The 27,274-nt window shown below is 48.7% G+C and overlaps 1 protein-coding gene across 2 annotated transcripts in view; it reads left to right on the top strand.

Annotated features, from left to right (window-relative positions):
* Pik3r6 (phosphoinositide-3-kinase regulatory subunit 6) overlaps positions 1-26,764 on the top strand; it is a 49,011-nt gene extending 22,247 nt beyond the window's left edge. The window contains exons 5-20 of one of the 2 annotated variants that reach the window (XM_038326903.1): positions 663-731; positions 1,630-1,762; positions 1,927-1,996; positions 3,062-3,245; positions 4,772-4,934; positions 6,477-6,563; positions 8,431-8,845; positions 9,167-9,245; positions 10,508-10,630; positions 14,982-15,092; positions 17,695-17,782; positions 18,075-18,145; positions 18,717-18,807; positions 19,424-19,536; positions 25,470-25,582; positions 26,064-26,764. In XM_038326903.1, the coding sequence (XP_038182831.1) occupies positions 663-731; positions 1,630-1,762; positions 1,927-1,996; positions 3,062-3,245; positions 4,772-4,934; positions 6,477-6,563; positions 8,431-8,845; positions 9,167-9,245; positions 10,508-10,630; positions 14,982-15,092; positions 17,695-17,782; positions 18,075-18,145; positions 18,717-18,807; positions 19,424-19,536; positions 25,470-25,582; positions 26,064-26,217 (2,064 nt within the window). In that variant the 3' untranslated portion in view covers positions 26,218-26,764. Of the gene's footprint in view, positions 1-662; positions 732-1,626; positions 1,763-1,926; positions 1,997-3,061; positions 3,246-4,771; positions 4,935-6,476; positions 6,564-8,430; positions 8,846-9,166; positions 9,246-10,507; positions 10,631-14,981; positions 15,093-17,694; positions 17,783-18,074; positions 18,146-18,716; positions 18,808-19,423; positions 19,537-25,469; positions 25,583-26,063 lie in introns of both variants that reach the window. The other variant, XM_038326902.1, reaches the window with a different exon arrangement.
* Positions 26,765-27,274: the final 510 nt, after the last annotated feature.

The raw sequence follows: 27,274 nt of genomic DNA, 5'->3' as shown, positions 1-27,274 counted from the left end.
TGCAGGAGGCAGCGGGGGTGGGGGTGGAGTGAAGAGAGGAGCCCCATCAGGTTGGGGTCCACCTGTGCAGTTCTGTGCTCTAAAACTTGGGTTGTGTGGGGGCCATATGCTTTATTTTTACTGGGCATGTCTTCTTCATTGACTTCTAGCTTAGTGCTATTTTCTATTCATCCACTCCTGTCCTTACTTGAATAAGCATATTTCAAAAAGAAACTCTGTTAACATAGCCATAAACAGAAAACCTACACCACTGGGTAGAAATGAAAGATGTGTATACTCTACACATATGTGTGTGACCATTAAGTCTTATTCTTGTTCTACTTAACATTATCCATGCCCTGCACGCTGCTGCTTGGGAAATACCACTCCAAGCTGGGGCCTTGCTTGTCAACTACCTTTGGCTCCTGTGTGGAGTCTGTGCAGTTTTCCCACCCTACCTGCCTTGCACGAGGATTCCTCCATCTGCCCTGCTCCTCCGAGATGGCTTCTACATCCTTTGCTGCTCCCTACCCTATCCCCTTCTTCCCCTCTTCACTTCCCTTGGCATAATATATTACTGCCTTCCTCCTAATTCTCTGCAACCTCAGCCGAACCTGTAGCTAGGATGTGGTGGTCCCTGGAGCACCCAGCCCAGCATGACACAAGGGTCTCCTGTCTTCCAGGCAGAAAGCGAGGATGTACGGCGTGTCCTCATTCCCTTGCTGCTCACGCTAATGTACGTGCTCACTAAGGTGAGATGGGCTGGGGTCAAGGTGATTCACGTGAGGCTGGGGGGAAAGGTCACAATCCTCAAAGGGATTAAGAGATAATTTATTCTGGGATCAAATATGAGTGACTGAGATTGGAGAGATGGCTCAGTGGTTAAGAGCACTTGCTGCTCTTCCAGAGGACCCTCTTCACACTCCTCTAGCATAGTCCCCTTCCCAACTCCCAATCCTATTGGTTCAGGATACAAAGCCATACCTAGCGGATATCCTGGGGCTTGAGTCTGAGACAAGCTAGGAGATGAAGGGGCCTAGTGCCTGCCTCTTGTCTGTGACTCTTTGATGGACTCTAAATGCACATCATCCTAAAAAATGGACCAGAACTGTTGATTTCTTATAATTGGTGGTCTCTACATGGAGACAAGACATAAGAAAACAATGTTTTACACTCTCAATTAAAGGAATTGGTGGTGGGATATGGGGAGTGTCACTGTAGTATCTGGGATGAGGATGGGGCTGGGCTCTGGCAAAGGAATCAAGCCCATTGAGGAAGGAGCCCGGAGGGGAGGAAAGACGTCTCTGAGCATTGTGGGGTACCTTATGCCTATGAAATTCACGGGAGTGCAGAGAGGAAGTAGCGCCAAAGTCTCCAAACCCGGAGATGCCCAGAAATGCGCCACATAGCTCCAGTATTAAGGCTGGGAGAGAACTGACCTGCCGGGAATGCAGGGATGGATTTCTGTCTGGCTAAGGTATTGTAGGAAGGTCTCACAAACACTGGGAGGAGAGATTGCAACCAGAGAACGTGGAGAGCACGAAGCCAATCTGGCTGTCAGTCCCAACCTTCTTTCTTCCGCACCCGCCCCAACTCATGCCGCCCCCAGACCCTTCAGGACGCAGAGCGTCAACCCCTCCCTCTCAGCAGGCCACAGGCATCACAGAAGATCTCTACCATAGAGCTTACACCTTCTGCACCAGGCTGCTGACCCTGCCTGCCCCCTATTCGACGGTCGCCTTGGACTGTGCCATAAGGCTGAAAACAGAGGCAGCCATCCCAGGTGAGGGCTGCTGGGCGTCCTGGCTTCCCATGCTGCAATGCAGCACCACCTAACAGCAGGCTGTTTTCTCCAGGATGTCCAAGAGCTCAAAACTCTCGGCTCCTTCCAGGAGAACTGGAGTCAGAGACACAGAGGCTGGCTTGCTGATGTGGTCTGGTTTGCAGGTACACTGTTCCAAAGGACTGTCATTGCGGAGCAGAACCTGATAAGTGAACTGTACCCCTACCAGGAGAGGTAAGAGGCCTGGGGGTGGCTGCTTCCTGTGGCTCCCTCAAAGTGTTGGGTACCTAGCAACTGTTCACTGACAGGAAAACAGAAGAGGAGGCCAGAAGAAGAGTTAATCTTACCAGAGCTTCCACACTGGCCCAACAGTGGCATGCACTTCCAGGTCAAGGGTGGTGGCTATACCGTTTTCTGGGCCTTTCTGCATTGGCTGGGTACAGAGTGACCCTGCTCCTGGGCAGAAGAACCACATGGTTCAGGGCAATGCTGCTGTTCAGTCCTCATGCCTCTCCACATCCTGTTTCTATGCCACAAAGAAGCCACATCCAATCAAGTCAGTGGTAGCTGCAGGGACTGAACCCTGGGGGCTTTCCTCAATGGATTCTCAGCCATTAGATAAGATGGTAAAGTGTCCCTGGCTCTCCTTTGGAAGAAAAATGGTAAGGGGAAGGAAGGTGCGGGGGCAGTAAGTGCCTCTCTCTACGGCAGGAAAGTCTGTGGATTTAGCTGAGCAGCACCATGTAGGTTTGAGACTTGGGAGCTATACTCAGGAAGGGTGCTGAGCGAAAGGGCACCAGGGGAATTAGTGCTGGAGGAGAGAGCATGGCATAGTTTCCTGAGGAAGGGAAGTGTGGGTGAGTCAGCTTTCTGGCCTGATGGGGTGGGGTGAGATGAGCGAAGATGAGCCTTGTGTGGGGCCAGTGCTCCACAACCAGAAAGAGAGGTTTAAGGTCTCCCCAAAGGGTGATGGGCACTGGACCAGGATGCTGAAGACCAGAAAGCAGGACTCAGACTGGAACTTCCCTGGATGAAGAATTTAACCTGATCCCCCACGTGGAACCTTGCGGTTGAGGGAACCACAGCTGCCCCTCTAAGAGGGCTGTGAGACACCAGCCGCTGCGTCCCGGCTTCTCCTGGTTGTTGTCCTGGTGATAGGCTTCCTAACCCGAAGCTTCTCTTTTTAGGGGAATTAACCACTAGAAACTGCTTTTGTTATCAACGGTATTGTATAATTGGGATCTCCATCCAGCTTTTAGGGGTGTCCATCCAGCCCCTCCCTTCCACTCTTGCCCCCAGAGTGTTCCTGTTTGTGGACCCTGAGCTGGTTTCTGCTTCCGTGTGCAGCGCCCTGCTGCTGGAGATTGAGGCGGCCCAGGAGCAGCAGACGCCTGAGGCCTGCATGCGCCATGTGGTCTCTCACGCCCTGCAGGCAGCTCTGGGGGATGCCTGCCACACAGGTGCTCTGAACAGGAAGCTGCAGGTAATTAACACCCCACCCTGGGCACTCCCAAATTCTTCCACGTCACCCTTTCCCCCACAAATCAACAATTCATACATGTTTATTAAAGGACATACAAAAATACAGATAAGCCCCTTAAAAAGACAAAAATAAAAATCACTTAAAAGAAACTTCTTAGAAATAACAGAGTCAGGCGGAGGTGCCAGTACTTAATCCAGTACTTTAATCCCAGTACTCAAGAGGCAGAGACAGAAAAATCTCTGTGAGTTCGAGGCCAGCCTGTTCCCCAAAGCTACACAGAAACCCTGTCTTGAAAAACCCCAAAACACAAAACAAAACAAAACAAAACAAAAACAAACGAAAAAGCAGAAATAAGCATTTAAGAACATTTGGTATATATCCTTAATAATGATAGCATTGATGATTTAATAACCAGTTTATCGACTGCTGGTCCAGACACTGTGCTAAATTTGATCACATTGTGGAGTTCACCCCAGCACTGTGAAATGCAGTTACCATCTACCTTCATAGATGGGAAACCAAGGCACAGAGAACTGGGTCCTCTACTCATGCTCACACAGAAACAATGAGACTGAGCTAAAATGTGAACCCTTGTCTTCTGGCCCCAATCCTGACTCCTTATTGACACATGGAGCTACCAAACTCTGCAACTGCTTTATGTAATGTATATTTTCCCATGACATTAGAAACATGCCTGTGCAAACATATTCCTTGGGAAACATGTACTGGTAATGGCTACACAGTATGCATTTACTGTTACATTTATCCAGTGTTCTACCCTTGTTGTTGGGCATGCCTGCTGTTCCCAGCACTTATTCCACCAACTCCTCCACCACCACCACCACCACTGCCACTCCCCCCCCCTCCCTCCCACCCATGCTGATTCCGCCTCAGCCCTAGAAATCCTTCCCACTGAGAGTCGGCACCAGGGGTTAAACTTCTTGCGGATGGGGAACGGGATGACTGAAGCCATTAGGAGTGACACTCTGTGGGTAGCAGGGAAATCTGGACAAGACTGGATTGGATGCAGGCTGAAGAAGGAGAGACTTGCAGGGAGAGGAACCAGGCACCCAGAGGGAGGGCTTAGTTGTCCCCTGCTCGCCCTGATTCAGGAAGTGGGGAGGATGTCAGCGACCCCCCCCCCCCCCCAGCCTATTATTCAGACCTGGCTCCGCCCATTCGAACTGCATCGGAGTATTGCTCTTCTGTTCTAGTTTTGCATCCGAAATTTTCCGGTCTGAACCCCACATCTTGAATCCTTTATTTTGGTGGATTCTTCATAACTATCCCTCCATCATAGGGTATGAAAGCCACTGCCTAGCCACAGGCAACAGGGGGGCATAGCCCGGCAGAAACCCAGGCTCTGGACGTGGAATCCCGAATCCTTTACCTGGCAGCTCCTGCCCAGCCCCCGGAGCCGAAGGATCGTGCCATGCTGGACTGTTGGTTGTCCCGCCCAGTTTGGCATAGGAGTAGAGTCGGTGGGCTGAAGGATAGGACTCAAGCTCTGGTGTCCGTCCTTATAGGCCAGCTCCCGTCGCATCCTGGAATACTATTTCCACGCTGTAGTGGCTGCCATAGAGCAGGTGGCTGTCGAGGACAGCCCCAGCCGGCTGGGACACCTGGAGAGACTCGAGGAGATTTACTGCTCGCTGCTAGGGCCAGCAGCCACAAGAAGGCGCTGCGTCGGTAAGCGGGGCCTGTGGGGACTTGCCAAGGGGGCCGCCGACCGCAAGGGGGCGCCAAAGAGCTAGGCTAGACGGAATAAGATTTCAGAAGGTGCAGATGGAGTCCAGGATTCTGGGGTCTGGACTTGGCAGGCCTGGGACTAAACAAGTGGTTAACAGTGATCATGATTGCCCACACCTGCAAAGTGCCCCGCTTTATCCCATTAGCTGTTCCAAACATTTAACATGTATTTAACTCTATGACGTGCCAAATCAAATAATTGTACAATAAGAAGTAAAGATGAGCTGGGCAGTGGTGGCGCACGCCTTTAATATCCCAGCACTGAGGAGGCAGAGGCAGGCGGATCTCTGTGACTTCAAGACCAGCCTGATCTACAAGAGCGAGTTCCAGGACAGACCCCAAAGCTGGAGAGGAACGCTGTCTCGAAAAAAACAAAGCAAAAAAAAGGAAAAAGCAATCATTGCCCCCGTTTACAGAGGAGATGTAGAAACTGGTTTTGAAAGAGGTTTAAAATGTCTGCAGCCCTGTCACTCAGCTAGTGAGTTGGCAGAACCAGGATTCGAATCTTGCTGTGGCATAGTAACCAACAGATTCAGTCCCCAGAACACCTCCACAGAATGGGATATACTAGGTGTCGGCACTATGTATCCCTTGGGGTTTGAACTCTGCACACCTCCTTTCTATTTGAATGTTGATAACGCAGTGCCACACCCCCAGGGGAGCAAGGTCCATGGGTAGGCTTCATATCCAGAACGTGTGTGTCCTGGTTGTGGGAGGGCCACTCCATGTGCGTCCTGCTGCTCAGGTCACCCAAAGCATCCATGGAACATGTCGCCTGAGTGTGTCGGAACATATGGTCACTGAGTACATCCACAGTGGTTAATTCTTTTGGGGTTTGTGACCCCTGGGAAATAACCAAAGACTCAATCCATTATAATTAAAAGATTTATTGATTAGCTGCTAGCAGGACGAACAGTCTCTGAGCCGAATTTGACACTGCTGTGAAGGAGGGATGGGGGAAGGACTTTTAAAGGGGAAAACCCCATGAAGATCTTCCATATCCATGCAAGCAAGTGAAACCTGTTCTGTTCTGCCAAGTTAGGTGGTTAAGGCAACTCAAAATGATCTTTGTGTATCTGAGTAAGCAAATTACAGAAGAAAAAAAGCAGTTAGTTATATCATAACAAGTAGACAGTTATGGCTGTACATTTTTGTATGGGGAGGGCGGTCACTGAGTCAGGGTTACTGGGAACTTATCTTCCAGGGAGTAGAGTCAGAGACAAATGGCTGGTGGGTACCAGATGGATGCCTAGCATAAAATGGAGCTTCTTTAACCATAACCGTTACACGGTGCAAGGGAAATGGGCTAGAAACCATCCAGAAGCCAGTGTGCCGAGCTCACTAAAGCTTGTACTTGGCAGCCCAGACTGGACAGAGTGGACAGGACAGCCCTGTGTTGAGTCCCTTCCCTCAATCTCTCTGGGCTTTTATTTTGCCGACAGCCCTCCTCCTCACAGTCCCACAGCCTATTCCTTTCTTCAGGTGACCTTCTTCAAGACCGACTGCCAAGCATCCCCCTGCCCAGTCCCTACATCACCTTCCACCTGTGGACCGACCAGGAGCAACTCTGTATGTGCCCGAGCCTCTGAGCTCCTGTAGAAATGGCTGAGTGTCTGTCTGTGTGTGTTTACAAATCTGGGCTCCTGTCTGTGTGTGTGTGTGTGTGTTCACATGTCTGGGCTCCTGTCTGTCTGTGTGTGTTCACATGTCTGGGATCCTGTATGTCTGTGTGTGTTCACATGTCTGGGATCCTGTCTGTGTGTGTGTGTGTTCACATGTCTGGGCTCCTGTCTATCTGTGTGTGTTCACATGTCTGGGCTCCTGTCTGTCTGTGTGTGTTCACATGTCTGGGCTCCTGTCTGTCTGTGTGTGTTCACATGTCTGGGATCCTGTCTGTCTGTGTGTGTTCACATGTCTGGATCCTGTCTGTGTGTGTGTGTGTTCACATGTCTGGGCTCCTGTCTATCTGTGTGTGTTCACATGTCTGGGCTCCTGTCTGTGTGTGTGTGTGTTCACATGTCTGGGATCCTGTCTGTGTGTGTTCACATGTTTGGGATCCTGTCTGTGTGTGTTCACATATCTGGGCTCCTGTCTGTCTGTGTGTGTACACATGTCTGGGCTCCTGTCTGTCTGTGTGTGTTCACATATCTGGGCTCCTGTCTGTCTGTGTGTGTTCACATGTCTGGGCTCCTGTCTGTGTGTGTGTGTTCACATGTCTGGGCTCCTGTCTGTCTATGTGTGTTCACATGTCTGGGCTCCTGTCTGTGTGTGTTCACATGTCTGGGCTCCTGTCTGTGTGTGTGTGTGTTCACATGTCTGGGCTCCTGTCTCTGTGTGTGTGTGTTCACATGTCTGGGCTCCTGTCTGTGTGTGTGTGTGTGTGTGTTCACATGTCTGGGCTCCTGTCTCTGTGTGTGTGCTCACATGTCTGGGATCCTGTCTGTGTGTGTTTACATGTCTGGGATCCTGTCTGTCTCTGTGCTCACATGTCTGGGATCCTGTCTGTCTGTCTGTGTGTGTACACATGTCTGGGCTCCTGTCTGTGTTCAAGTTTTGTTCTCTGAGTTGTTCCACATGTCTGGACAAAGAGAATTTCTTCTCCAGGCTGGAATAACCCAGTACATTAACCACTGGTCTCATGCCCATATTGATGTCATCAATGTCCCCATAAGGGAGGCAAGCAGAACCCATTATGGCACCCAGACCTGGAGGGGCCTTCCAGAGCAAACATTTCCTTCTATTCTTTTGACCTATTCCAATCTTCTTGGCTTCTCTAGAGAGTGAGGACAAGGACTCTAACTGTGGTAGGAAGTAATAGGACGGAGCACTTGGTCTTGACCCTTCCTTTTGCATGCTGGGTCCTATTCAATACATTCTCTCTCTGGACCTAGCGAGCTTCAGGAAGTAGGGGGTTGGGAGGGCTCCAGGTGCTGGGTTTAGCTAATATCTTTAGTGCTGGGGTTCTCAGTGTTTTGTAATACGTTTACTGATAGGCCAGGTATGGTGGTGCAGGCCTTTAATCCCTGCACTCAGGAGGCAGATCTCAGTGAGCTCAAGGCCATCTTGGTCTGCAGGGTGAGTTCCAGGACTGCTAGGGCTGCATAGAGAAGTCCTGTCTAGAGGAAAAAAGAAAAAAGGAAAGGAAGGAAGGAAGGAAGAAAGGAAGGAAGGAAGGAAGGAAGGAAGGGAAAAGGAAAAAAAGAAAGAAAAGAAGAAGAAATATATTTATCGATTGGCCTCAATGAGAGGGAACTGGAGTATATAGAACTCTGGACCATTGTTGATCACACGATCGTCACCCTTTATGGAGTGTCCCATGGGGCTTCTGTTCAAGTGGACAGTGTTTAGGAAAGAGGGGTCCCAGATTTCTGGGGAGCTGTCCTGTCAACCTCAGGGGTCCCTGCCATCCTGACACTCCCCTGTCCTCCTGTCCCAGGGAAGGAACTGGTGCTCTTCCTTCGTCCCCGCTCCCAGCTGCGCCTCAGTGCTGACTTGGAGGCCTTGGATCTACAAGGACTTAGGCCAGACAGGGACTTGGCCAGGGTGTCCACTGACAGTGGTATTGAGCGAGACCTTCCTTTGGGGAGTGATGAGCTCCCAGATTCCAGCAGCCCAGAGATGGAGCGGGCTGCACTGCAGCGCAAGGGGGGCATCAAGAAGCGTGTGTGGCCCCCAGACTTCTCCATGCCTGGCAGCTGGGATGGACCCCCAGGGTTGCATTGGAGGACCGGCAGGCCCAGCGGGGACGGGGAACTACTGCCTGGAGTCTCCAGGGTGCATACAGCCCGTGTGCTCGTGCTAGGAGACGATAGGATGTTGGGTCGCTTGGCCCAGGCTTACTACAGACTCAGGTAGGACCTGAGGAGGAACTGGGAACGGGGTTGTTGGGAGTGTGGATTGGTCTGGAATGAGCTGGTAAAGGTTCAAGTTAGAGGGACAGGAGGAAAGGCTGGGGCAGGTAAGGGAGAACATTGCAGAGTATCCCCAGTGCCCAGCCATCAGCTTGACAGGAAATGACAACTGTTCCCATTTCATAAATGGGTAAACGGAGGCTCGGAAAGCTAGTATAAATTGCCCAAAGTCAATACATGATAAACAGCAAAGCCGAGACTATCTGATGCCAACACCCAACCCCAGGCTCTTACCCACTCTACCTTGTTGCCTGTTGCCAGGAAACGGGAAGCCAAGAAGTTCTGCCTCACGCCTAGACTCAGCCTGCAGCTCTACTATATCCCTGTGCTGGCGCCTCAGGTGACTGGACAGGGAGGGTCAGGGCCAAGGGGCCACAGAAACATATGGAAGGGTCAGGGGCACAGGTCTCATCAGAGAAGAGAGAGAAGGGTGGGGACCACTGGCAGCCTGGCTCCCTGGCTCAGGGTCGAGAACATGACCTCAGCATGTGGAGCTGAGAGAGACTTGGAAGGAGTCTTCCAGGTCACAAGTCAAGACGCAGGTTTTGCCACAGCAGCCCCCCTCTGCTGGACCCCCTTGTGTCTTTGTAATGGAATTATCAATGCTGAGCAGTGAACTGAAGGAGCCCTGGGGACCTCTGCTCCGTGAAGCCAGACCCTGACTACGCCACAGGATGAGCCAGAGTGAAGGAGGGTTAGTGAGTTTATTAAGTAGAGACGAGAGAGTACATGCTTCAGGAGAGAGAGAGACGGAGAGAGAGGGAGGCTAAGGACAAGGATGTCACGCACCCAAAGCTTGGGCTCAGACTTCTCGAGGGCATTACCCTGCCTTTGCCACGTCTGTGCCCATGATGTTGCTCAAAGGGGGGTTGGTTTTAAACACAAAGCAAACAATTACACAAAGCTTAAAAAGTAAGAAAAACATTCCGAATGGTTTTACTTAATCCTAGAGAATTTCCTCTAGTAAGTGAGGCAGACTCTAAGCTGGTTTTCCAAGTTGCACTGTTTAGATGTAGAATTGAGAGATGACGTCATCACAGGAATGGCCGCAGCTAAAACTCAAGGCCACACCCATTCAGGCCCCAAGCAAGCAGGGTCCGTTTGTTGTTTTAATGTCTTTGCTTGAGGTATTTTTTAGAAGAGGGAATATTGTCTCTCTAGATAATCTTCACAGTGCCCGTTGTTAGCTGTACTGAAATTCTTTGCTTTCTTCTTCTGCTGAGAGACTTCCCCTCCCTCCCTCCCTCCACAGGAAAGTTTGAGGCAGATCACCAGAGTTCATTGGTGTTGGGGTGGGGGTGGGGAAGATGCATCCACGCCCATCTTCACCCAGAACAAGAGCCAAGCCATACTCATCTCTGCCCTTTAAAGGTCACCAGTGTTTTTCTCAGTGTCACAGACAAGCGACCCTCAGCCAAAGCTCTTCCGCTTCCCCTGAGTTTATGATACAGAGCACTAATGTGTCTTCACACAGTGCAGAAACTGAGCCCAAGAGGTTAAATGACTTGACCACGGTCACAGAGCACTGGACTTTGGTTTCTGGGGCACCCAGACTGGGAGGTCTGACAGGTGTGTCTGTCCCCTTATTCCCCAAATCCCCAGAATCCAGAGGCATCCAGAAAACCTGAGCTGGGAGAGCTGGCTTCCTTCCTGGGTCGCGCAGACCCGTGGTACGAAAGCACTGTCAACACCCTGTGTCCTGCCATCCTCAAGCTGGCCGAGATGGTAGGAAAAGCAAGGAGGGAAGGGAGGGAGGAAGGGAGAGAGGGAGGAGGGAAGGAGGGAAGGGAGGAAGGGAGGGGAGGGACAGAGGGAGGGAGAAAGGGAGGAGGGAAGGAGGAGGGAGAAAGGGCGGAGGAGGGAGGGAAGGCGGGAAGGGAAGGAGGGAGGGGAGGGAGGGAGGAGGCACAGCGAAGAGAGAGGAGGGGAAGAGAGGGCAGGAGGAGTGTGAGGTGCCATGATGAAGGTGGGAATTTTTTAAAAAGTTCAGATGAGGAGGGAGGTGGAGTCAGGAGGAGACCCCAGTTACATGCTGCAGGCAACCCCTGAACTCAGAATCAACCCGTGGGATTTGTTCATTTAGTTCTCACAGAGGGTAGGAATGGATGTCTCCAAGTGCCATTGTCACCATACCGTGTCTCCATTTTACAGGCCAGGTAGCTGAAGCAGAAACAGATTAGCTAACTTGCCCAAAGCAGGAAAGTAAACTATGATGCCCAGCCCCTACCCTAGGAACGGGGTGGGGGGGTATCTGACTGCAGACTGCATCTGCTGTCCCTAACCATGACTGACAGGGGCAGGCTAGAGAGGGGACACATGACTGCCTTGAGAGAGCCTCTGGCTGTTCACACGTAGACCAGCTCACTGCCGTAAATGCTGTGGAAGGTATTGGTTTTTACACTTTGTCAGTTTCCCATTGGGTTTTTTAGTTAGAGTTTACCGTTTTCTGTTGTTAATTGTAGAACTTTTATCCCTTGTGACCTCTGCCTTTGAAAGTCTCCTCCTCTTCCTCTTCCTCCTCCTCCTCCTCCATCCTCTTCCTCCCTCCTCCTTTTCCTCTCCTCTCCTCCTTCCTTCTCCTCCTCCTTTCCTCCTCCTCCTCCTCCTTTTCCTCTTCCTCTTCCTCCTCCTTATCTGTGTGTTTGAGGGGCATGCATACCACAGCTCTCTTGTGGACGTCAGAGGACAACTTTGTTGCCTTACATGGCTTCTGGAGACTGAATTTGGGACTCTAGGCATGTACAATACACTTTGCCCCTGGACCATCTCACCAGCCCTGGGGCTTTGGCCTCTTACAGCCTGGGATCACAGTACTCACATACTGTTACAGTCTGGATTTTTATAACTGAATAATGAGCCCCCACACAAATAATTTTAGTCTTTCATCTGAAGTGTGTGTATAATCTTGCTTTTCCCAAATGCTTAGCAGGCTCTCCCAAAGTTGTTAGTTATATAAACCATCCTACCTCATCCATTTGATGTTCTGCTTGTGTCCCTGACCGAACTCTTACATCTGTGTGATGCTATTTCTGGGAACATGGAATCCATGTTTTCATGGATTTATGCGTGTACAAATCAGTATGATTCTATTTCGATATCTGGAGGGTAAGCCTACAGCATTGTTTCTCTGTTACAGAACTTTTCAGGATATGCTAGCTTATCTTTCCTGATAAACTTTAGAATTTGCATGTTTTTTTTTTTGTTTGTTTTGTTTTGTTTTTGCTTTTTCAAGACAGGGTTTCTCTGTAACTTTGGAGCCTCTTCTGGAACTAGCTTTTGTAGACCAGGCTGGCCTCAAACTCACAGAAATCCTCCTGCCTCTGCCTCCCAAGTGCTGGGATTAAAGACATGATTAAAGGCATGCACTACCACCGCCCGGCTTATTTTTTATTTTATTTTGTGTACGCATGCATGCACACCTGTGTGCAGGTGCCTGTGGAGGCCAGAAGAGGGCGCAGAGCTCCTGGCGTTAGAGCTACAGACAGTGTGAGCTTCACACAGACACCGGGAACCTAACTCTGGTCCTCCAAAAAAACAGCAGCAAGTGCACTTAACCACTGAGCCATCTCACCAGACCCAGTTTTTTAAAAAAAAAAAAAAAAAAAACAAAAAACAAAAAAAAAAAAAAACAAAAACAAAAACAAAACTGGCATTTTGATTAAAGAGAAAGAATCAGCCCCTTTCACATACTAGTGTCCCTCTCCGGGGGCACAATGTAATTTCCTAAGTGCTTTCTTCTCTGCCTTCGGGGACTGGACAGTCTTTCTTTCTTATATCCTTTTCCCCATTTCTCGCTCAGCTCATTCCTCATGTCATGTAGTGCACTTCTTGTCACGGTGAGTGTCTTTCTCTTGTCACAGTGAGAGGGAATGTATTGTCAATATAACAATAAACTACTGATTTATAAATTTTATCAAACTACTCATTCTATTTATTTTTTGTTTGTTTTGTTTGTTTTGTTTCTCTTTGTTGTTGTTGTTTTCCAAAACGGGGTTTCTCTGTGTAACAGTTCTGGCTGTCCTGGAACTCACTTCATAGACCAGGCTGGCCTCCAACTCACAGAGATCCGCCTATCTCTGCCTCCCAAGTGGTGGGATTAAAGGCGTGCACCACCACCACCTGGCTTATTCTACTTCTTGAATGAAAACATTTCACAAAAAGTATACATCTGCCTTTAGACAGGTCACTGAATTAAGGTCTCTATTGTGTTTCTTGCCTGCCTGATTGGGGGCTTCATCTTACATGTTTTATGCACACAAAGATATCTGGACGTGTGCACCTGTTTTCTGAATAGCACCTGGAGATGTTTTGCTTTTGCACAAACACAAAAGGCTGTTTGCAGGATATTAAAATTCTTTCCTGCTTGAAAGCCAGAGAAGATTATGGGAGACAGTTCTCTGGAGGCCTTGGCTCTTCTCTTCTGCTGATAGTTTTTCTTCCAACCAGGACACATAAAAAAATTTGCTTTTTCCTTCTACTCCTCTTATAGTTAATCAGTTGTATGGCCTTTCCAAAAGCAGTTCCCATGTGAAGGACCTGAAGACACTGTGAAGCAATGATGTATTATCAGGATGCTGTATTATCAGCATAAATGGGGGATGGGGAGCGTTGAGATAGGGTTTCATTATGTAGTCCTGACTGGGCTGGAACTTACTATATAGACTAGGCTAGCCTTGAGCTCACAGAGATCCACCTACCTCTGCCTCTGCCTCCTGAACAATGGGATCAGAGGTGTGCACAACCACACCTGACCAAGCATATTTTTTTGAAGGACTATTTCAATGAGGCAGATGTGAGAAGGGATTCAGGGTTAGATATAGAATGCTTAAGACAAATCTGAGCCTCTTGCCAAGTCTTGTGTCATGGCTTGAGCATTCCTAACCCGGAAATCCAAAACTCGAAATGCCCTGACACACACAAATTTTGAGCACTATCATGATTCTACAAGTAGAAAATTCCACACCCGTCTTCATGTGACATGTTGTAGTCAAAACATAAGCACACTAAAAATGTGTGAAATTATCTTTGGGTTTAGAGGATGAGGTACATATGAGACAAAATGAATTTCATGGTTACACTTGAGCCCCATTGCCAAGGTATCTCATCTGCACATAAATATTCCAAAATTTGAAGGGGAAAAAAACCATGGAGTTAGAAACACCTCTGGCCCCAAGCATTTCTGATAAGGGGTACTCAGCCTGTATCCCATTCTATATGGATGCTCTGTTCTGTGTCTGACTTTGCTGTCACAGGGCTAAGACAGCCACAGAAGATAAGGGGCTGAGCCTATCCCCAGCACCATGTGACTATTGCTGGTTTGCTCCTTTTGAGACAGAGCCTCACTGTGTAGTTTAACTCAACGTTCTTTTTCCTCAGCCGCCCAAGGGGCAGGGATTACAGGCACATGCGATCACACTTGGTTTATTAGTGAGTTTATTAATAGATGAGAGGTGGCCAGAGCAAAGGGACATCACCCACCATGCAGTTCAACCTCTTATGTCTCCTGAAGATTACTCCAACCTCAAAAACTCTGAATAACTTTTGCCCAGGGTTCTGGATAGTGAGTATCCAATTCAAACCTAAACTTCTACCCAGGCGATTTCCTCATTAGTTACATCCTCAGGCAGCTAGCACACCGCTTCACGGCTCAGTATATCGGCGTAAATGAAATTAACCAGCTCACCAGAGACGTGGTCCTCATTAGAAGTAGTTTGTAGCCAGATGCTGGTGACGCACGCCTTTAATCCCAGTTCGTGAGAGGCAGAGGCAGGTGGATCTCTGTGAGTTCAAGTCCACTGTGGTCTACAGAGCAAGTTCCAGCACAGCCAAAGCTACACAGAGAAACCGTGTCTTCAAAAACAAAAACAAAAAAACAAAACAAAACAAAAAGGTAATTTGTATTTTGGTTAGAAGTAAAAAACAGATGGCCCGGATGGCTTGGAGCATGTTGAAGGATTGGTCAGATTTGGTCATCACAGGGAGCTTGAGGGCTTTGAAGTTTCTCATTGAGGCAATGGTGCGTCCCTAGCAGCCTCGAAGTGAGTGGCTGCTGAAGACACTGCCTTGCTCCCTACAGCCTCCCTGCTTAGACACATCCCGGACTGTGGACCCTTTTATCCTGGACGTCATCACTTACTATGTTCGCATGGGCACCCAACCCATCTATTTTCAGCTCTACAAGGTTAAGGTAAGTTTTCCCCTGGGGTTCCCAGGGTACCACACCAGCCCGCAGGACCTTGCTAACCACCATGTAAATCCTCTGGCTCTGGGAAGATACTGGTGACTCAGTTGCAAATCAGTTCCTGGCTGCTCTTAACAACTTTATCTTTGGTCTGCAAAAACAGTTCATTATTTAACTTCGAAGCCCTCGAATTCAAGCAGAAGGTTGAGAGTCGGGGGTAGCCTGCTCTAAACTGTCTTCCTTCCTCTGGTTACACATTCCCAAGGCACTCTTATTTGCTCCCCCACCGTGCTCTCTTCCGTCGCTTGGAGACCTCCAGATCCCTGTATTTTCTCAGCTCCAGCCTCCCCTCTGATACCTATTACTTCTTTTCCTTTCCTGCTCGTCAGTTCTGCATCTGAGAGACTCTGTTTGCTTCCCTTGTTTCCCTTTTCTCTTCCTAGCAAAACACAAGCCCAGTAGTACCACACACCCTTTTATCCTGGCCCATGGAGATCCCCGGTCAGTTTCCTCTTCCTCTGAGACACTTAGAGGACCCTTCCTGCTCATCACTTTCCTCAAGCCCTTCCCTTCAGTGGGTGACTTTCCTATGTTAGGTCCCCTGAATGTCCTGTCCATGCTCAGAATGTACCACCCCCACTCCTATTCTCCCGGGGCCTCTCCTGGTGCGCATGGACCTCCTCCAGCTCAGTATGACCCTCTCCATCTAGGCCCTTGACCAGACTGATGCCCTTCTCCTGGCCCTTCCTTCACAGACAAGCACTTCTGTCTCTATCATCTATCCTTGGTCACCTAAAACCCAAACAACCACGTTCTGAACCCATGAAATGTTGGTCCATATTCCCATTCAGAGTGTGCATAATATTGAACTTCAAGGATCAGGCTTTCTCCAGGTCTCAATTTCCTCTCCCACTGTGTTTTCAAGCTCCATGCCTTTGATAGCATTAAACAATGGAAGAGAATTTAGCTTTCAAATCCTTCCCTCAGTTTCCCAAATGACCCAGGTCTTATCAGTTGATGCGGGTAGGTAGGAGCCATTTGTGGAGGCAGTGGTTCTTCCTTTTCTGTCCTAAGGTTAATTAGTTTTCCATGGTAGCTTTCTTAGTGGTCCTTACTGCAGGACACAGAACATGGCTGGCACACACCTACAAACTGGGTTTGCTCTGCCCAAGGCCTTAAAGCAGAAGCATGTGATGGACTGAGTGCTGGAGTCCAGCAGACAGCGAAGCTGCGCGGTAGGGCTTGGCCAGGGATGGAGAGAATCCCACTGCTGTCTAACCAATTGGACTCAGCTACTCCTTTAGACTTGCAGAATCCTACTGCAGCTTCCCTGTTCTGCTTTGCACCATAACCAAAGGTTCTGTTTTCACCCAGAATGTTCATATATGTTTCAGGCTCATAACCTAGCATGTGTACCAGTCAATGTCACAGGGGAAAAGATGGGTAGTAATTTACATAAGAGATAAAGTATTTGGATTATCGTGAGATTCATCATCATGACAGGCATAGTCTGTGATCCCAGCTCTTGGTATGTTGAGGCGTGAAACATCAAGACGTGTAATACATGGCCGCAAGGCATCACATCAATTATTCCACGTTCCATGTGAGCATGAGGGGCTGGAGAGACGGCTTACTGGTTAGCAGCACTTGCTCCTTTAGAGGATCTGGGGTCCATCCCAACGCCCACCTGATGGTTCATGACTGTCCGTAACTCCAGTTCCTGGATGCACTTGGTACTGACATATATTCAAACAAAGCACTCATACACATAAAACAAATCTCTTATTTTCCTAGTTTTATTTTATTCTATTTGCTTATTTATTTTCTTTTTTTTTTTTTGAGACAGAGTCTTTTAATGTAGTCTTGGCTGTCCTGGAACCTCCGCTATAGATCAGGCTGACCTTGAACTCACAGAGAGGGACCATTTGCCTCTGCCTCTGCCTGAGTGCTGGTATCAAATGTGTGTCCCATCATGCCTAGATTAAAATAAATCTTTAAAAAAGAATGAAGTGACAAATACAATATATATATATATAACAAGTTATATATGAAACATATATATGTTATATATATATATATGTTTATATTTGTGGCTATGACATGCCACATGATATGTGCACATTATGAAACTGTGTTAACTGGGCTAGTTTGCCCTTACATTTCATGGCACAAACGCTCACAAACTTCCTGCAGCTTTTATTATGAACACATGCCATTATGAACTATAGTCAGCGTATTGTACAGTTGCTCACTTGACCCTGCTTCGCCTCTGTAGCTGGGGTTGTATATCTTTTACCGGTATGTGGTAAACAGGTTTGATCAGAATCAGAACCTCCTGATTCTTCCTCTCCATTCTTTTACTTCGGGAAGTGACTCAGATGCAAGTGACAAGAACTTTTCAAAACAGCTGAGGACTGGGGGCATCTGTTAACTTACATTGCTGGAAAGGTCAAGACTGATGTGGCCATCCCCTCGGTGTAGCTCAGAACCTAGCATTGGCAGGCGGTTGGGTGGGACACCTCAGGCTTTCTCTAAGCCCCCTTCTTTCCTCCTCCCCTCATTTCCTCATTCCCTCTTTCCCTCCCTCCCTGCCTCTTCTTGTCTCTAGATCTTCACCAACCTGAGTCATGACCCTACAGAGGACATTTTCCTCACGGAGCTGAAGGTGAAGATCCAAGACTCCAAGTCCCCCAAGGGTGAGCTTCTGTCCACTTTCCCCAGAGCTCACCCTAGCTCAGCTTCCCCTATACTCACTCTCTTGCCTCTCACCAGATGTCACCCTTATGGCTGCCCTACTATATCATGGGCCTCTGCTGAATGCTAGAGCCACACTTACCTCTCTACCTCGGAGCACCCCCAGACTGAAAGGCAGTCTCCCCAAGATGCTACCTCTCCACCCAGAGACAGCTGCCAGGTCTATTCATCAGCTATGCCTCAAGGACGTGGGGGAGGGAATCTCACCTTATACACCCTCTTATCTCCCCTCAGAGGGATCTTCACCCCGAAGGAAAGGGACAGCTGAAGGCACAGGAGCTGAACTGTCTGTGTGCTACCAGAAGGTCAGTGTCATTGGCACAGCCAGCAGGGACCAGGTGGCATGGCTAATGAAAGCCAGCCATCCTCTGGGACATGGGGGTTGTAGACAGAGCCAAACGAAGCCACGCACATCCTTTCTTGACGATATCCTTGGACTCTTTTAGACTCTAGAGCATTCTGCAAGGATGGAGTAAGGGTGAAACTGACCTTACACGCAGGCAAGGCGGCAACGTGCTCTAAGAAATTAGAGGGTTGGATGGGCATGGTGGTGCATGTCGTAAAGCCTAGAAACAGAGCAAGTGGCTTTCTGTGAGCTGAGGCCAGCTGGAGCTACACAGTGAGACCTAGGGGAAAAAAAGGAAAAGGAAAGAAAGCTAGTTTTCTTGCTCAAACACTTCTTCCTTATGAGGTACCCATCTAGAAGTCTGATTGGCTGGCTCACTGGGGGCTAGGGATGTCTAAGCTTCTCCCACAGGCCCATTTTGGTATCAGCACCCCAGGGAGACTCTCAGGGCAGGGAGAAGTGAGACCTGAAGACGCAGGAAGGGCGCATTCTCAGGACTCCCTCTTTAGCTCTTCAATTCCCATCCCCAGGCCCTGCTCAGCCACAGGCCCCGGGAGGTCACTCTTTCTCTGCGGGCCACCGGCCTGGTCCTGAAGGCCATTCCAGCTGGCGACACTGGAGGTGAGGATCTGGGAATGCAGAGTGAAGAGATGGAGGGATGAGGAGAAAATCGAGGAGAGAGGAGGGAAAAGGGTTGGCTGACAGGAGATGGGGAAGCCTGGTGGGTGGAGGTCTCACAACTTCCCAGCCGTCAAAGAGCTCTGGTTGGGAGGAGCTGAGGGATGTGATTTGCTTATAAAATGTTTGTCTGGTACATTTGAGGCCCAGTTTCAATTCTCAACACTACTGAATAAATTTTTTAAAAAAAAATTACAAAAACAGGAAAGCCCAGCGTGGTGGTGCATGCCTTTAATCCCAGCACTCAGGAAGCAGAGGCAGGCAGATCTCTGAGTTTCAGGCCAGCCGTGGCTACACAGTGAGATCATTTTTTCAACATGTAGCCCTGGGACTTGGAGTGGTGATCACTAGGGGTTCAGAAACTCAGTTGATTCTCCAGGGAAGGAGATGGGAGACGAAGAAAAAACAGAAGTGTGGTTAGGAGCAACATGGAACCCAGAAGTGGAGGCCACAGGGCAGGGTGAACTGGAAGCAGAGGAGAAGACAGTGTTACAGGGGGGTTCTTAGGACCCCAAGTCTCCAACTTCCCACTCACCACCCCCATTTCATTTGGTTTCAGGGTTCTCCCACTGCACCTCACCAAATGCTGCTTCTGCTGCAAACTGCACATGTCTGCATGTCAGTGTGACGGAGGTGGTCAAGTCCTCCAATCTTGCAGGAAGATCGTTCACTGTGAGTTCGGGTGGATTAGGAAGGGGGACAAGCAGAGGGGTACAGGCAGCTGGTGAAGGAGCCAACGGGGGTGGGGGATGAGGGTGGGGAAGGAATTCAGAGAAAGGGAGCTGATTGGTGACCCTTCACTCCTGCCCTGCGACTTTCCAATCAGTGTGGGAAATGGGGAGGCTCTGCAGATATAAGAAAGGCACCGAGCCCCGTCTTCCGTCGGCAGCCCATTTGAGGACTCAGACATCCCATGACAACCATAGTTGCCCAGCTGTGTTATCCCAGTCATGGCCCTGCAACCAGACTCCTCCAGGACAGAAGACACCCATGCAGCTCTCTCGCCCTCACTGTTCCTCTGAACGCACACACACACACACACACACACACTTGCTCCTCGGCTTTGCCTTGACTGAACTGATATTTAGTGATCAAGGTATGAGACTCCCCCATGTTCTCCCTCTGACAGCTTCTCTCAATTCACTTACGCTTAAGTTGACCCCAGAGCTCCACGGTCCCCCTGAATGGTGCTCTCACTGACATAGACTCCTGGGCACCACCCACCAGACAGGCTGTGTGCAGATAGCTTCTGAAATAAATCCTGCACCCACACTGACCAGCCCCCAACACACTCCTCCTCACCGGGAGCCTTGATGTCAGTCAGTCTCTTTCCTGGTGGTCTTTGGAGTCTCTTTTCTCCTTCTCTGCCTGTGACCACTCCCTCTTCCCTGCTCCTTCCTCTGCAGACAGACTCAGGCCTCCTCTCCATCCTAGAAACAGACAAGAGAAACTCTACCTTGGCCATGTTTTCTCCCTGGCTACCAGCTCCTTTCTCCTGTCTCAGTCAAGCTTTTAAAAAGATACTTGTAGGAGTTTGAGGTCTGACCCATGACCGCTTTGTTCACAAGCTATTGCTGTGAGCTCCCCCGACTGCAGCAAAGCCACCTCCATGTTGCAAAGCCAATGGGCCCTTTTCAGTCCTTCCATTTCTCTATTTCAAAGTAATGTTTCCACCTCCAGATGAAATGTTTCATTGTTTATTTTGGGTCAAAAGGTCAGTGCATGGTTAGGATAGCTGGTGACATTTTTTTAGTATAAATACTTTGGGTGTTTTTTCATTAATTATACTTTTATATAATTGATAGATTCAATGGATCGTGATCTATAGTAATTTCTTGCTCAAAACTATGTGGAAGTCAGCTGGGAATGGTGGTGCATGCCTTAAGCAGTACTCGGCAGGCAGAGGCAGCTGGGTCTCTGTGAGTTCAAGGCCAGCCTGGTCTACAGAGTGAGTTCCAGGTCAACTTCTAGTTTACATTGTGAGGCCCTGTTTTTAAAATAAAATTTTATATATATATATATATATATATATATATATATATAATATATCATATATTTTTCATATGTATGAAAGGTTTGTGCATCTGTCCTGATAGGATCTTGTTTATGTCATTAAATATTTCTTCATGATAGTTGCATATACCTATATGATTTTTAAATGTTTTTTTTTATAAGATGGAAAGATCTTTCACTATTATAAGTATACTGGGAGGAACACACGGAGGGTTAAACAGATGCTAACACTCATGATCATGCCTTTGAAACTTTCCCTAGTGAGCTGGCATCCATCCATCTGGACATTTTACCACACTGGTCTCCAGACCCCACCCCCACTGTGTCACACCCCATGTATGGTCATAATTTTAAAAGGCGGTCAATACACTAGTTGACTTGTTTCATCTTTGTGAATCTGATCATCAAAATCTGCATTGTTTTAACCTGGATTTCTGTCTCTCCAAATTAGTGAAGCTGATTTTTCTCAAATTATTGATAATCTTTCTTTCTTTATAGCCTATTTATGCTTTCACTCATAATGATACCATGGTAGCCTTGTTTTATTGGAGAACATCATTCTTTTGTTTGTCTCATGGTTTTGGAATATTTTCCCAAATCTTTTCTTTAACTTTTTCAACCTTTCTATTTCAATTCCCTGCCTGGGAGTTCTACAAGTTGCACCTTTGGGCTTTGCTGTGTTATCCTTGTTCCCACATTCTCTTTGCAATACACCCTGTGAGGGTTGCGGGGGAGGGGGAGAGGGGGACTGTCTACCTGAGAAGCCCATCCTGATGCTCTTCTTCCCTACCCCGACTCCCTGGTGAGCTGGGTACCCCCCTTTGCGCTCTCCCAGACTCTGGGGACAGAGCTATAGGAACACTGCAGCCCTGTAAATGGCATGGCAGAGGGGTGAGGGCTCTGGAATCTTCCAGCACTCAGGGTATCTGGCACATAGCAGACCTCAAGGATGCTCACTAGTCACCCAGCGCTTCCAATATCTTACCCTGCACCTGAAGCTCACGTTTCCCAGGTGAGCTGTCCACAGCAGGAGAACTCTGTTGGCTCTAAATTGCTCTGATGGCTCGAATCTGCCCTAGTATGGGACAGCGTCTTTAAGCTTGAAGCTGTAAGGTGGGCCTGGTTACCCTGAACTGTAACTTCTCTTTTGGAGTCAGTTCCTTCTACTAACCTCTGCTCATTTGACCTCATTAAATAACGGCTAGGGGCTTTTGGATCTCTAAGCTAACCTACTCAGCAAGTTCCCTTTTTTTATCTCTTGCTGACTTGCTAAGTGAAATTCCAGTAGCTGTGTTTCCTCTCCTGGAACCCCAGCAGGTTTCATCAGATGGTAAATACCACGCCACAGAGGGGAAGCTCTTGGTGAGCTGGAGGGTAGGTGCCCCCAGCTGGGACCAGCAAGAGCCCTGTGGCAGGTTCAGTGGGCTTGCCTTTGACTGACTGCATGCTTGGTAGCTAGGAGTGGCAGCAACAAGGCAAGGACAGAAAAGGATGCTTCAGGTGTGGAACAAACGCAATGCCAGCAGGGAAGAGGAGTGTTTTGCCTGTTCTTTCATCTTGCGGAGTGGCATCCTTTGCAAAACCTGCAACTGGCCCTTGCCACTGGCCTCCAGAGTTGCATTATAGATGTATGTTGTCTTCATAGTCCACAGCCCAGGAGATGGGGTGTGCCTTGGCATGTAGACCCCAGAGGCAAATGCAACAGACAGATGTATGAGAGGACGCTAGTAGATGGCCTCTGGTTATCTGGAGTGTGAGTCTGGGTCCTGCCAGACACCTGAAGAACCCCGTAGGTACCAGGGGCAAGAACACTGAGTCAGGATGCAATACTCAGCAGGTCACATCCAGTTCATCGAACCTCAGTCTCTTACTTAGGTGACCCCTATCCCTCACCAGGTACAGTCAGTTTGAGCACAGCCTATAAACTGAAATCCTGGCTGTCCCTAGACCCTTCTTTATGCAGGATCTCATCCCTCTGCAGCTCCTCTGGGTGACTCTGGAAGGTTCTGCCTAGTTACAGCGCAGTGGGCTCCATGGCCTGCTCACCTGCCCACAATATACCTCTCCATCACAGATAAGAGCGCTAGGGGACACAAACTGCTTCAGATTCTACTACACAACCAGGCATCTCCTCTTCCCTTTGTCAGGCTCCATCATGGGGTCGGTCTGCTCTCCTCCCATCTAAAGGATGTTTGTGGGCATCTTTCTTCTCCACTTGCAGATCAGTTGTTCAGATTCACGTAAGGGGAAAGGGAGTAGGGAGAAGAAGTTTGGGTTAGGGAACAAACAAAGAAAAAGAATATGCACGAGTTTTCCTTCTTCCTCTGTTTTTTTTTTTTTTTTTTTTTCCTGGAGCTCAGGACTGAACCCAGGGCCCCTAGCGCTCTACCACTGAGCTAAACCCCAACCCCTTCCTTCTTCCTCTTAACACAGCGCCTTCATCACCAAGACCACTGTTTATGCTTACGTTCTTCTGGGGAAATTACAACCAACAATAACAACAGCAATAGTAATGAGCATCCAACACTAACACAGTGCTGTGTCCCACACACTGTTCTAAGCATTCACTGTTTAGCCTTGACTGGCTTGGAACTCAGAGATCCGCCTGCCTCTGCCTCCCAAGTGCTGGGATTAAAGGCCTGTGCCACTCTTCCAGGCTTGTCCTCTTCAAACAATAACTCATGAAATCCCACTGTGCTGTTCATATTCTCCTGGGTGTGGGAGACTTGTGGACCTACCTGGGGCCACTCTCTTCGTTAAGACTGACTCTCCACCACCCCAGAAACCATCACCTGTCTGCAGCTCCTCCTCCATGGGGGGTGGGGACTGTTTGCATTTTTATTGCTGTGATAAAACACTGACCAAAAACAACCTGGGGAAGAAAGGGTTTATTTTAATTTATAGGTTAGAATCCATCATGGTGGGAAGTCAAGGAAGTAATTTAAGCAAGAACCTGAGGGGAGGAACTGAAGCAGAGGCCATGGAAGAATGCTGTCTAACTGGCTTGCTCCCCATGGCTTGCTCAGCCTGCTTTCTTATACAGCCCAGGACCAGCTGCCCACAGTGGACTGGGCCCTCCCAAAACAATCTCTCTCCCTTTTTTTAAATACTCTGTAGAGTTGTCTATCAACCAATTGATGGAAACAGTTTTCTAACTGATTCCCCTCTTCCCAGGACTCTAATTTTGTTTGTTTGTTTGTTTGGGGTTTTGTGGGTTTTTTATTGAGCTCTGCTCCCCCCTCTTCCCTCTTTTCATCTCCCTTCCCCTTCAATCCTCTCCCAAGGTCCCCATGCTCCCAATTTGCTCAGGAGATCTTGTCTTTTTCTACTTCCCATGTAGATTAAATCCATTTATGTCTCTCTTAGGGTCCTCATTGTTGTCTAAGTCCTCTGGGATTGTGAATTGTAGGCTGGTTTTCTTTGCTTCATGTTTAAAAACCACCTATGAGTGAGTACATATGATAATTGTCTTTCAGGGTCTGGGTTACCTCACTCAAAATAAGGTTTTCTAGCTCCATCCATTTGCCTGCAAATTTCAAGGTGTCTTTTTTTTCTGCTGTGTAGTACTCCATTGTGTAAATGTATCACATTTTTCTTATCCATTCTTTGGTCGAGGGGCATTTAGGTTGTTTCCAGGTTCTGGCTATGACAAACAATGGTGCTATGAACATAGTTGAGCACATGTCCCAGGACTCTAGTTTGTGTAGAGTTGAAAAAAAAACTAAGGAGCACAGGCTCCTGGGCCCCTTCCACTTCCGTGCTGGCACACTGACTGACCCGGGCCCCTTCCACTTCCGAGCTAGCACACTGACTGACTTGTTCTTGTGCAGGTCTTCTGCAGGCGGCCACAGCTGCTGTGAACACAATGGTCCTGTCATATCTAGAGGACACTGTTTTGCCCCAGTTCTCCCCGACACCTACCTAGCTTTTACACCTTTCTGCCCCTTGTGTGATTCTTATAAGCATCCAGGGTTGAAAACACTTGCAAGAAACAGATTCTGAGGCTTCCTGACACCTAGGGCTGTCTGCGTACTGCCAAAAGCTCCTGTCTATGTGTTGGGGACTCTGCAAGGCCCTCCTGGCACCCCAAGGTCCAGAGTTCTCTCTTCCATGGGAAGGGCCTCTCTAGAAGTCCCCTTTGTCTAGAGTCGGAAGGATGCCTAGGGGCTGCTTCCCACTGGCTTAGAGTTTTATTTGACAATTTCCTAGACATGCTGGTTATGTTGCCACAGGTAAAGAATTATGCATATAATTTAATGCTGAGAACCAGGGCCACCTAGCAATATGGTTGCCCTAGGAGATGATCAAGATACATGCAGAAACTTTAGTTTGATAACCCGCCAGGTACCGCCCACAGCGTTCTATTTTGTATTCATAATGAAGCCTAACAGGAACTGCAGAACAGAAGCAGCATCCGAGTGCAAGGGAACATGGGAGCAGTTTATGTAGTCACTGCTCAGTCACCAGCAGGAAAAGAGCAGGGACCCCTTGGGATGGAGGGAGGAAACACACCAGATCCCACGGTAGGACGTGTTGGCAGGACCGGCTGCTGAGCGAAGGTGACATTTACATAAACTGTTTCTCTGATGTAGACAGCGACAAACACCTTTCGGACATCCAGCATCCAAGTCCAGAGCCAAGACCAGAGGCTGCTGATGCTGTGGCTGGACAAGGACAGCAGGCGCACTTTCAGAGACGTGGTCAGGTGAGGGACTTCTACCCCAGGACTCCAGTTCCCACAGGGAGAATCCAAACGCCCACAGTCGCCTGTCTTTGGCCCTGGGTACTTATCAGAGTACCTGTAGCCAGGCAGGTTTTAGACCATGCCCTATGACTTGAGGCTAGTGCTAAATATTTCCAGGATTCCTAGGAGCACACAGCCTGCAAGCCCTCCTGTTCCAGCCCCTCTGCTCTCACTGACCCTTTTGGGGCACCTGTACCCCCATTTTGTGACTTTTGCAGGTTTTCTCCAGGGAGGTAGACCCAAAGACACAGTGACCTAGATCCAAGCATCTTCCCCACTGTCAGAGAATATTGGTGTACGACGACCTCCTTCTCTGATTTGTCCTCTGTCTTCTTTGTGGACCCTTCCTTTGTACCTGACAACAATTGGTCTGCCTTTTCAATGTGCTGGGTGTGTCTTGTCCCTGAGGGTAGTCTTCCAAACTGGTCTCTCCCCACTGCAGATTTGAGGCTGGCCCCTGCCCAGAGCCATGTTCACGGGCCCAGAAATCCAAGATGGCAGGGTTTCATCCACATGGGCAGGAGAGAGAAAAGAATACGGCCAAATCCAGTCCTCTTCTGATGCCCATCAACACATTCTCTGGCGTCATCCAGTGAGCCTGAAGGATAGTAGAAGGTCTGGATCTGGGGCAGCAGACCCAAGAAGAAAGAAACACTACCTACCACCCATAACACTCAGACCGACAGCCTCACTGAGCAGCTCTGCTTGGACCAGGAGCCAGGAATGCCTGGGAGGTGAGAGATCCTGGATTGTGATGAAGAAGGACCCATCCCAAGGCTGATGGATTGCCGGACAAGGCTGGGATGAAATGAACACATGCACACACAACCCGGCTTCTTCCAGATCATCATTTTTGTGTTGATGTTCATCTCCCACTTCACAGGCTGTCTTCATCGCCAATTTAGGCTCGCTAGGGAGTCCTGAAAACCCATGCCAAAGGGCTGCAGGTATAGCTGGGTGGTTCAGTGGTAGAGCACTTACTTAGTACATGAGAGACCTTGGGCTTGACCCCCCAGCACCATTAAAAGGGGGTTGGAGCTGATGGGTACAATTTTTGTACCGAGTCCTGTGGCTGAGGAAGAAAAAGGAAGTAAGCAAGGGACACTGTCCTGCTTCCTGCTGAGTCTGTACCATCTTCTCCAGCTCTCGGGTCATGGTTCACCCCTACTGAGGCGGCTCTGTCTCAGTAAAGAAGAGAATGATAGCATCAATAAAAGCACTCTAAAGTGTTTCTGCGTGTGTGTGTGTGTGTGTGTGTGTGTGTGTGTGTGTGTGAGAGAGATGTTTCAAGTAAAAAAATTGCACATCTGTAACATGAATAATAAAAGCCCAGAGACAGATATTGGGGTTCAACCTGAAGAAAAACAAAAGCAGCCAAGCCACTAGAGAGCTCTTACCTCTTTGAAATCTTCAGACTAAAAGTGAGTGCCTGTCTCCTCCTGCTTTATAGCCCTCTCTAGTGCTGGGATTAAAGGCATGCACCACCATGCCTGGCCTCTATGTTAACTAGTGTGGCTGCTGGGATTAAAGGTGTGTGCCACCACTGCCTCACCTGTATGGCTGACAAGTGTGGCTGCTTTGCACCGACCTTCAGGAAAGCTTTAGTTATTAAAATACAAATGAAATGTCACTACACATATCCAGGTACAAAAG

Source organism: Arvicola amphibius, chromosome 4, assembly GCF_903992535.2.
Source record: "Arvicola amphibius chromosome 4, mArvAmp1.2, whole genome shotgun sequence".
Classification (NCBI taxonomy): Eukaryota; Metazoa; Chordata; class Mammalia; order Rodentia; family Cricetidae; genus Arvicola; species Arvicola amphibius.
Note: the sequence above shows the minus strand (reverse complement) of the source record. Positions and strands in the feature narration are given on the sequence as shown.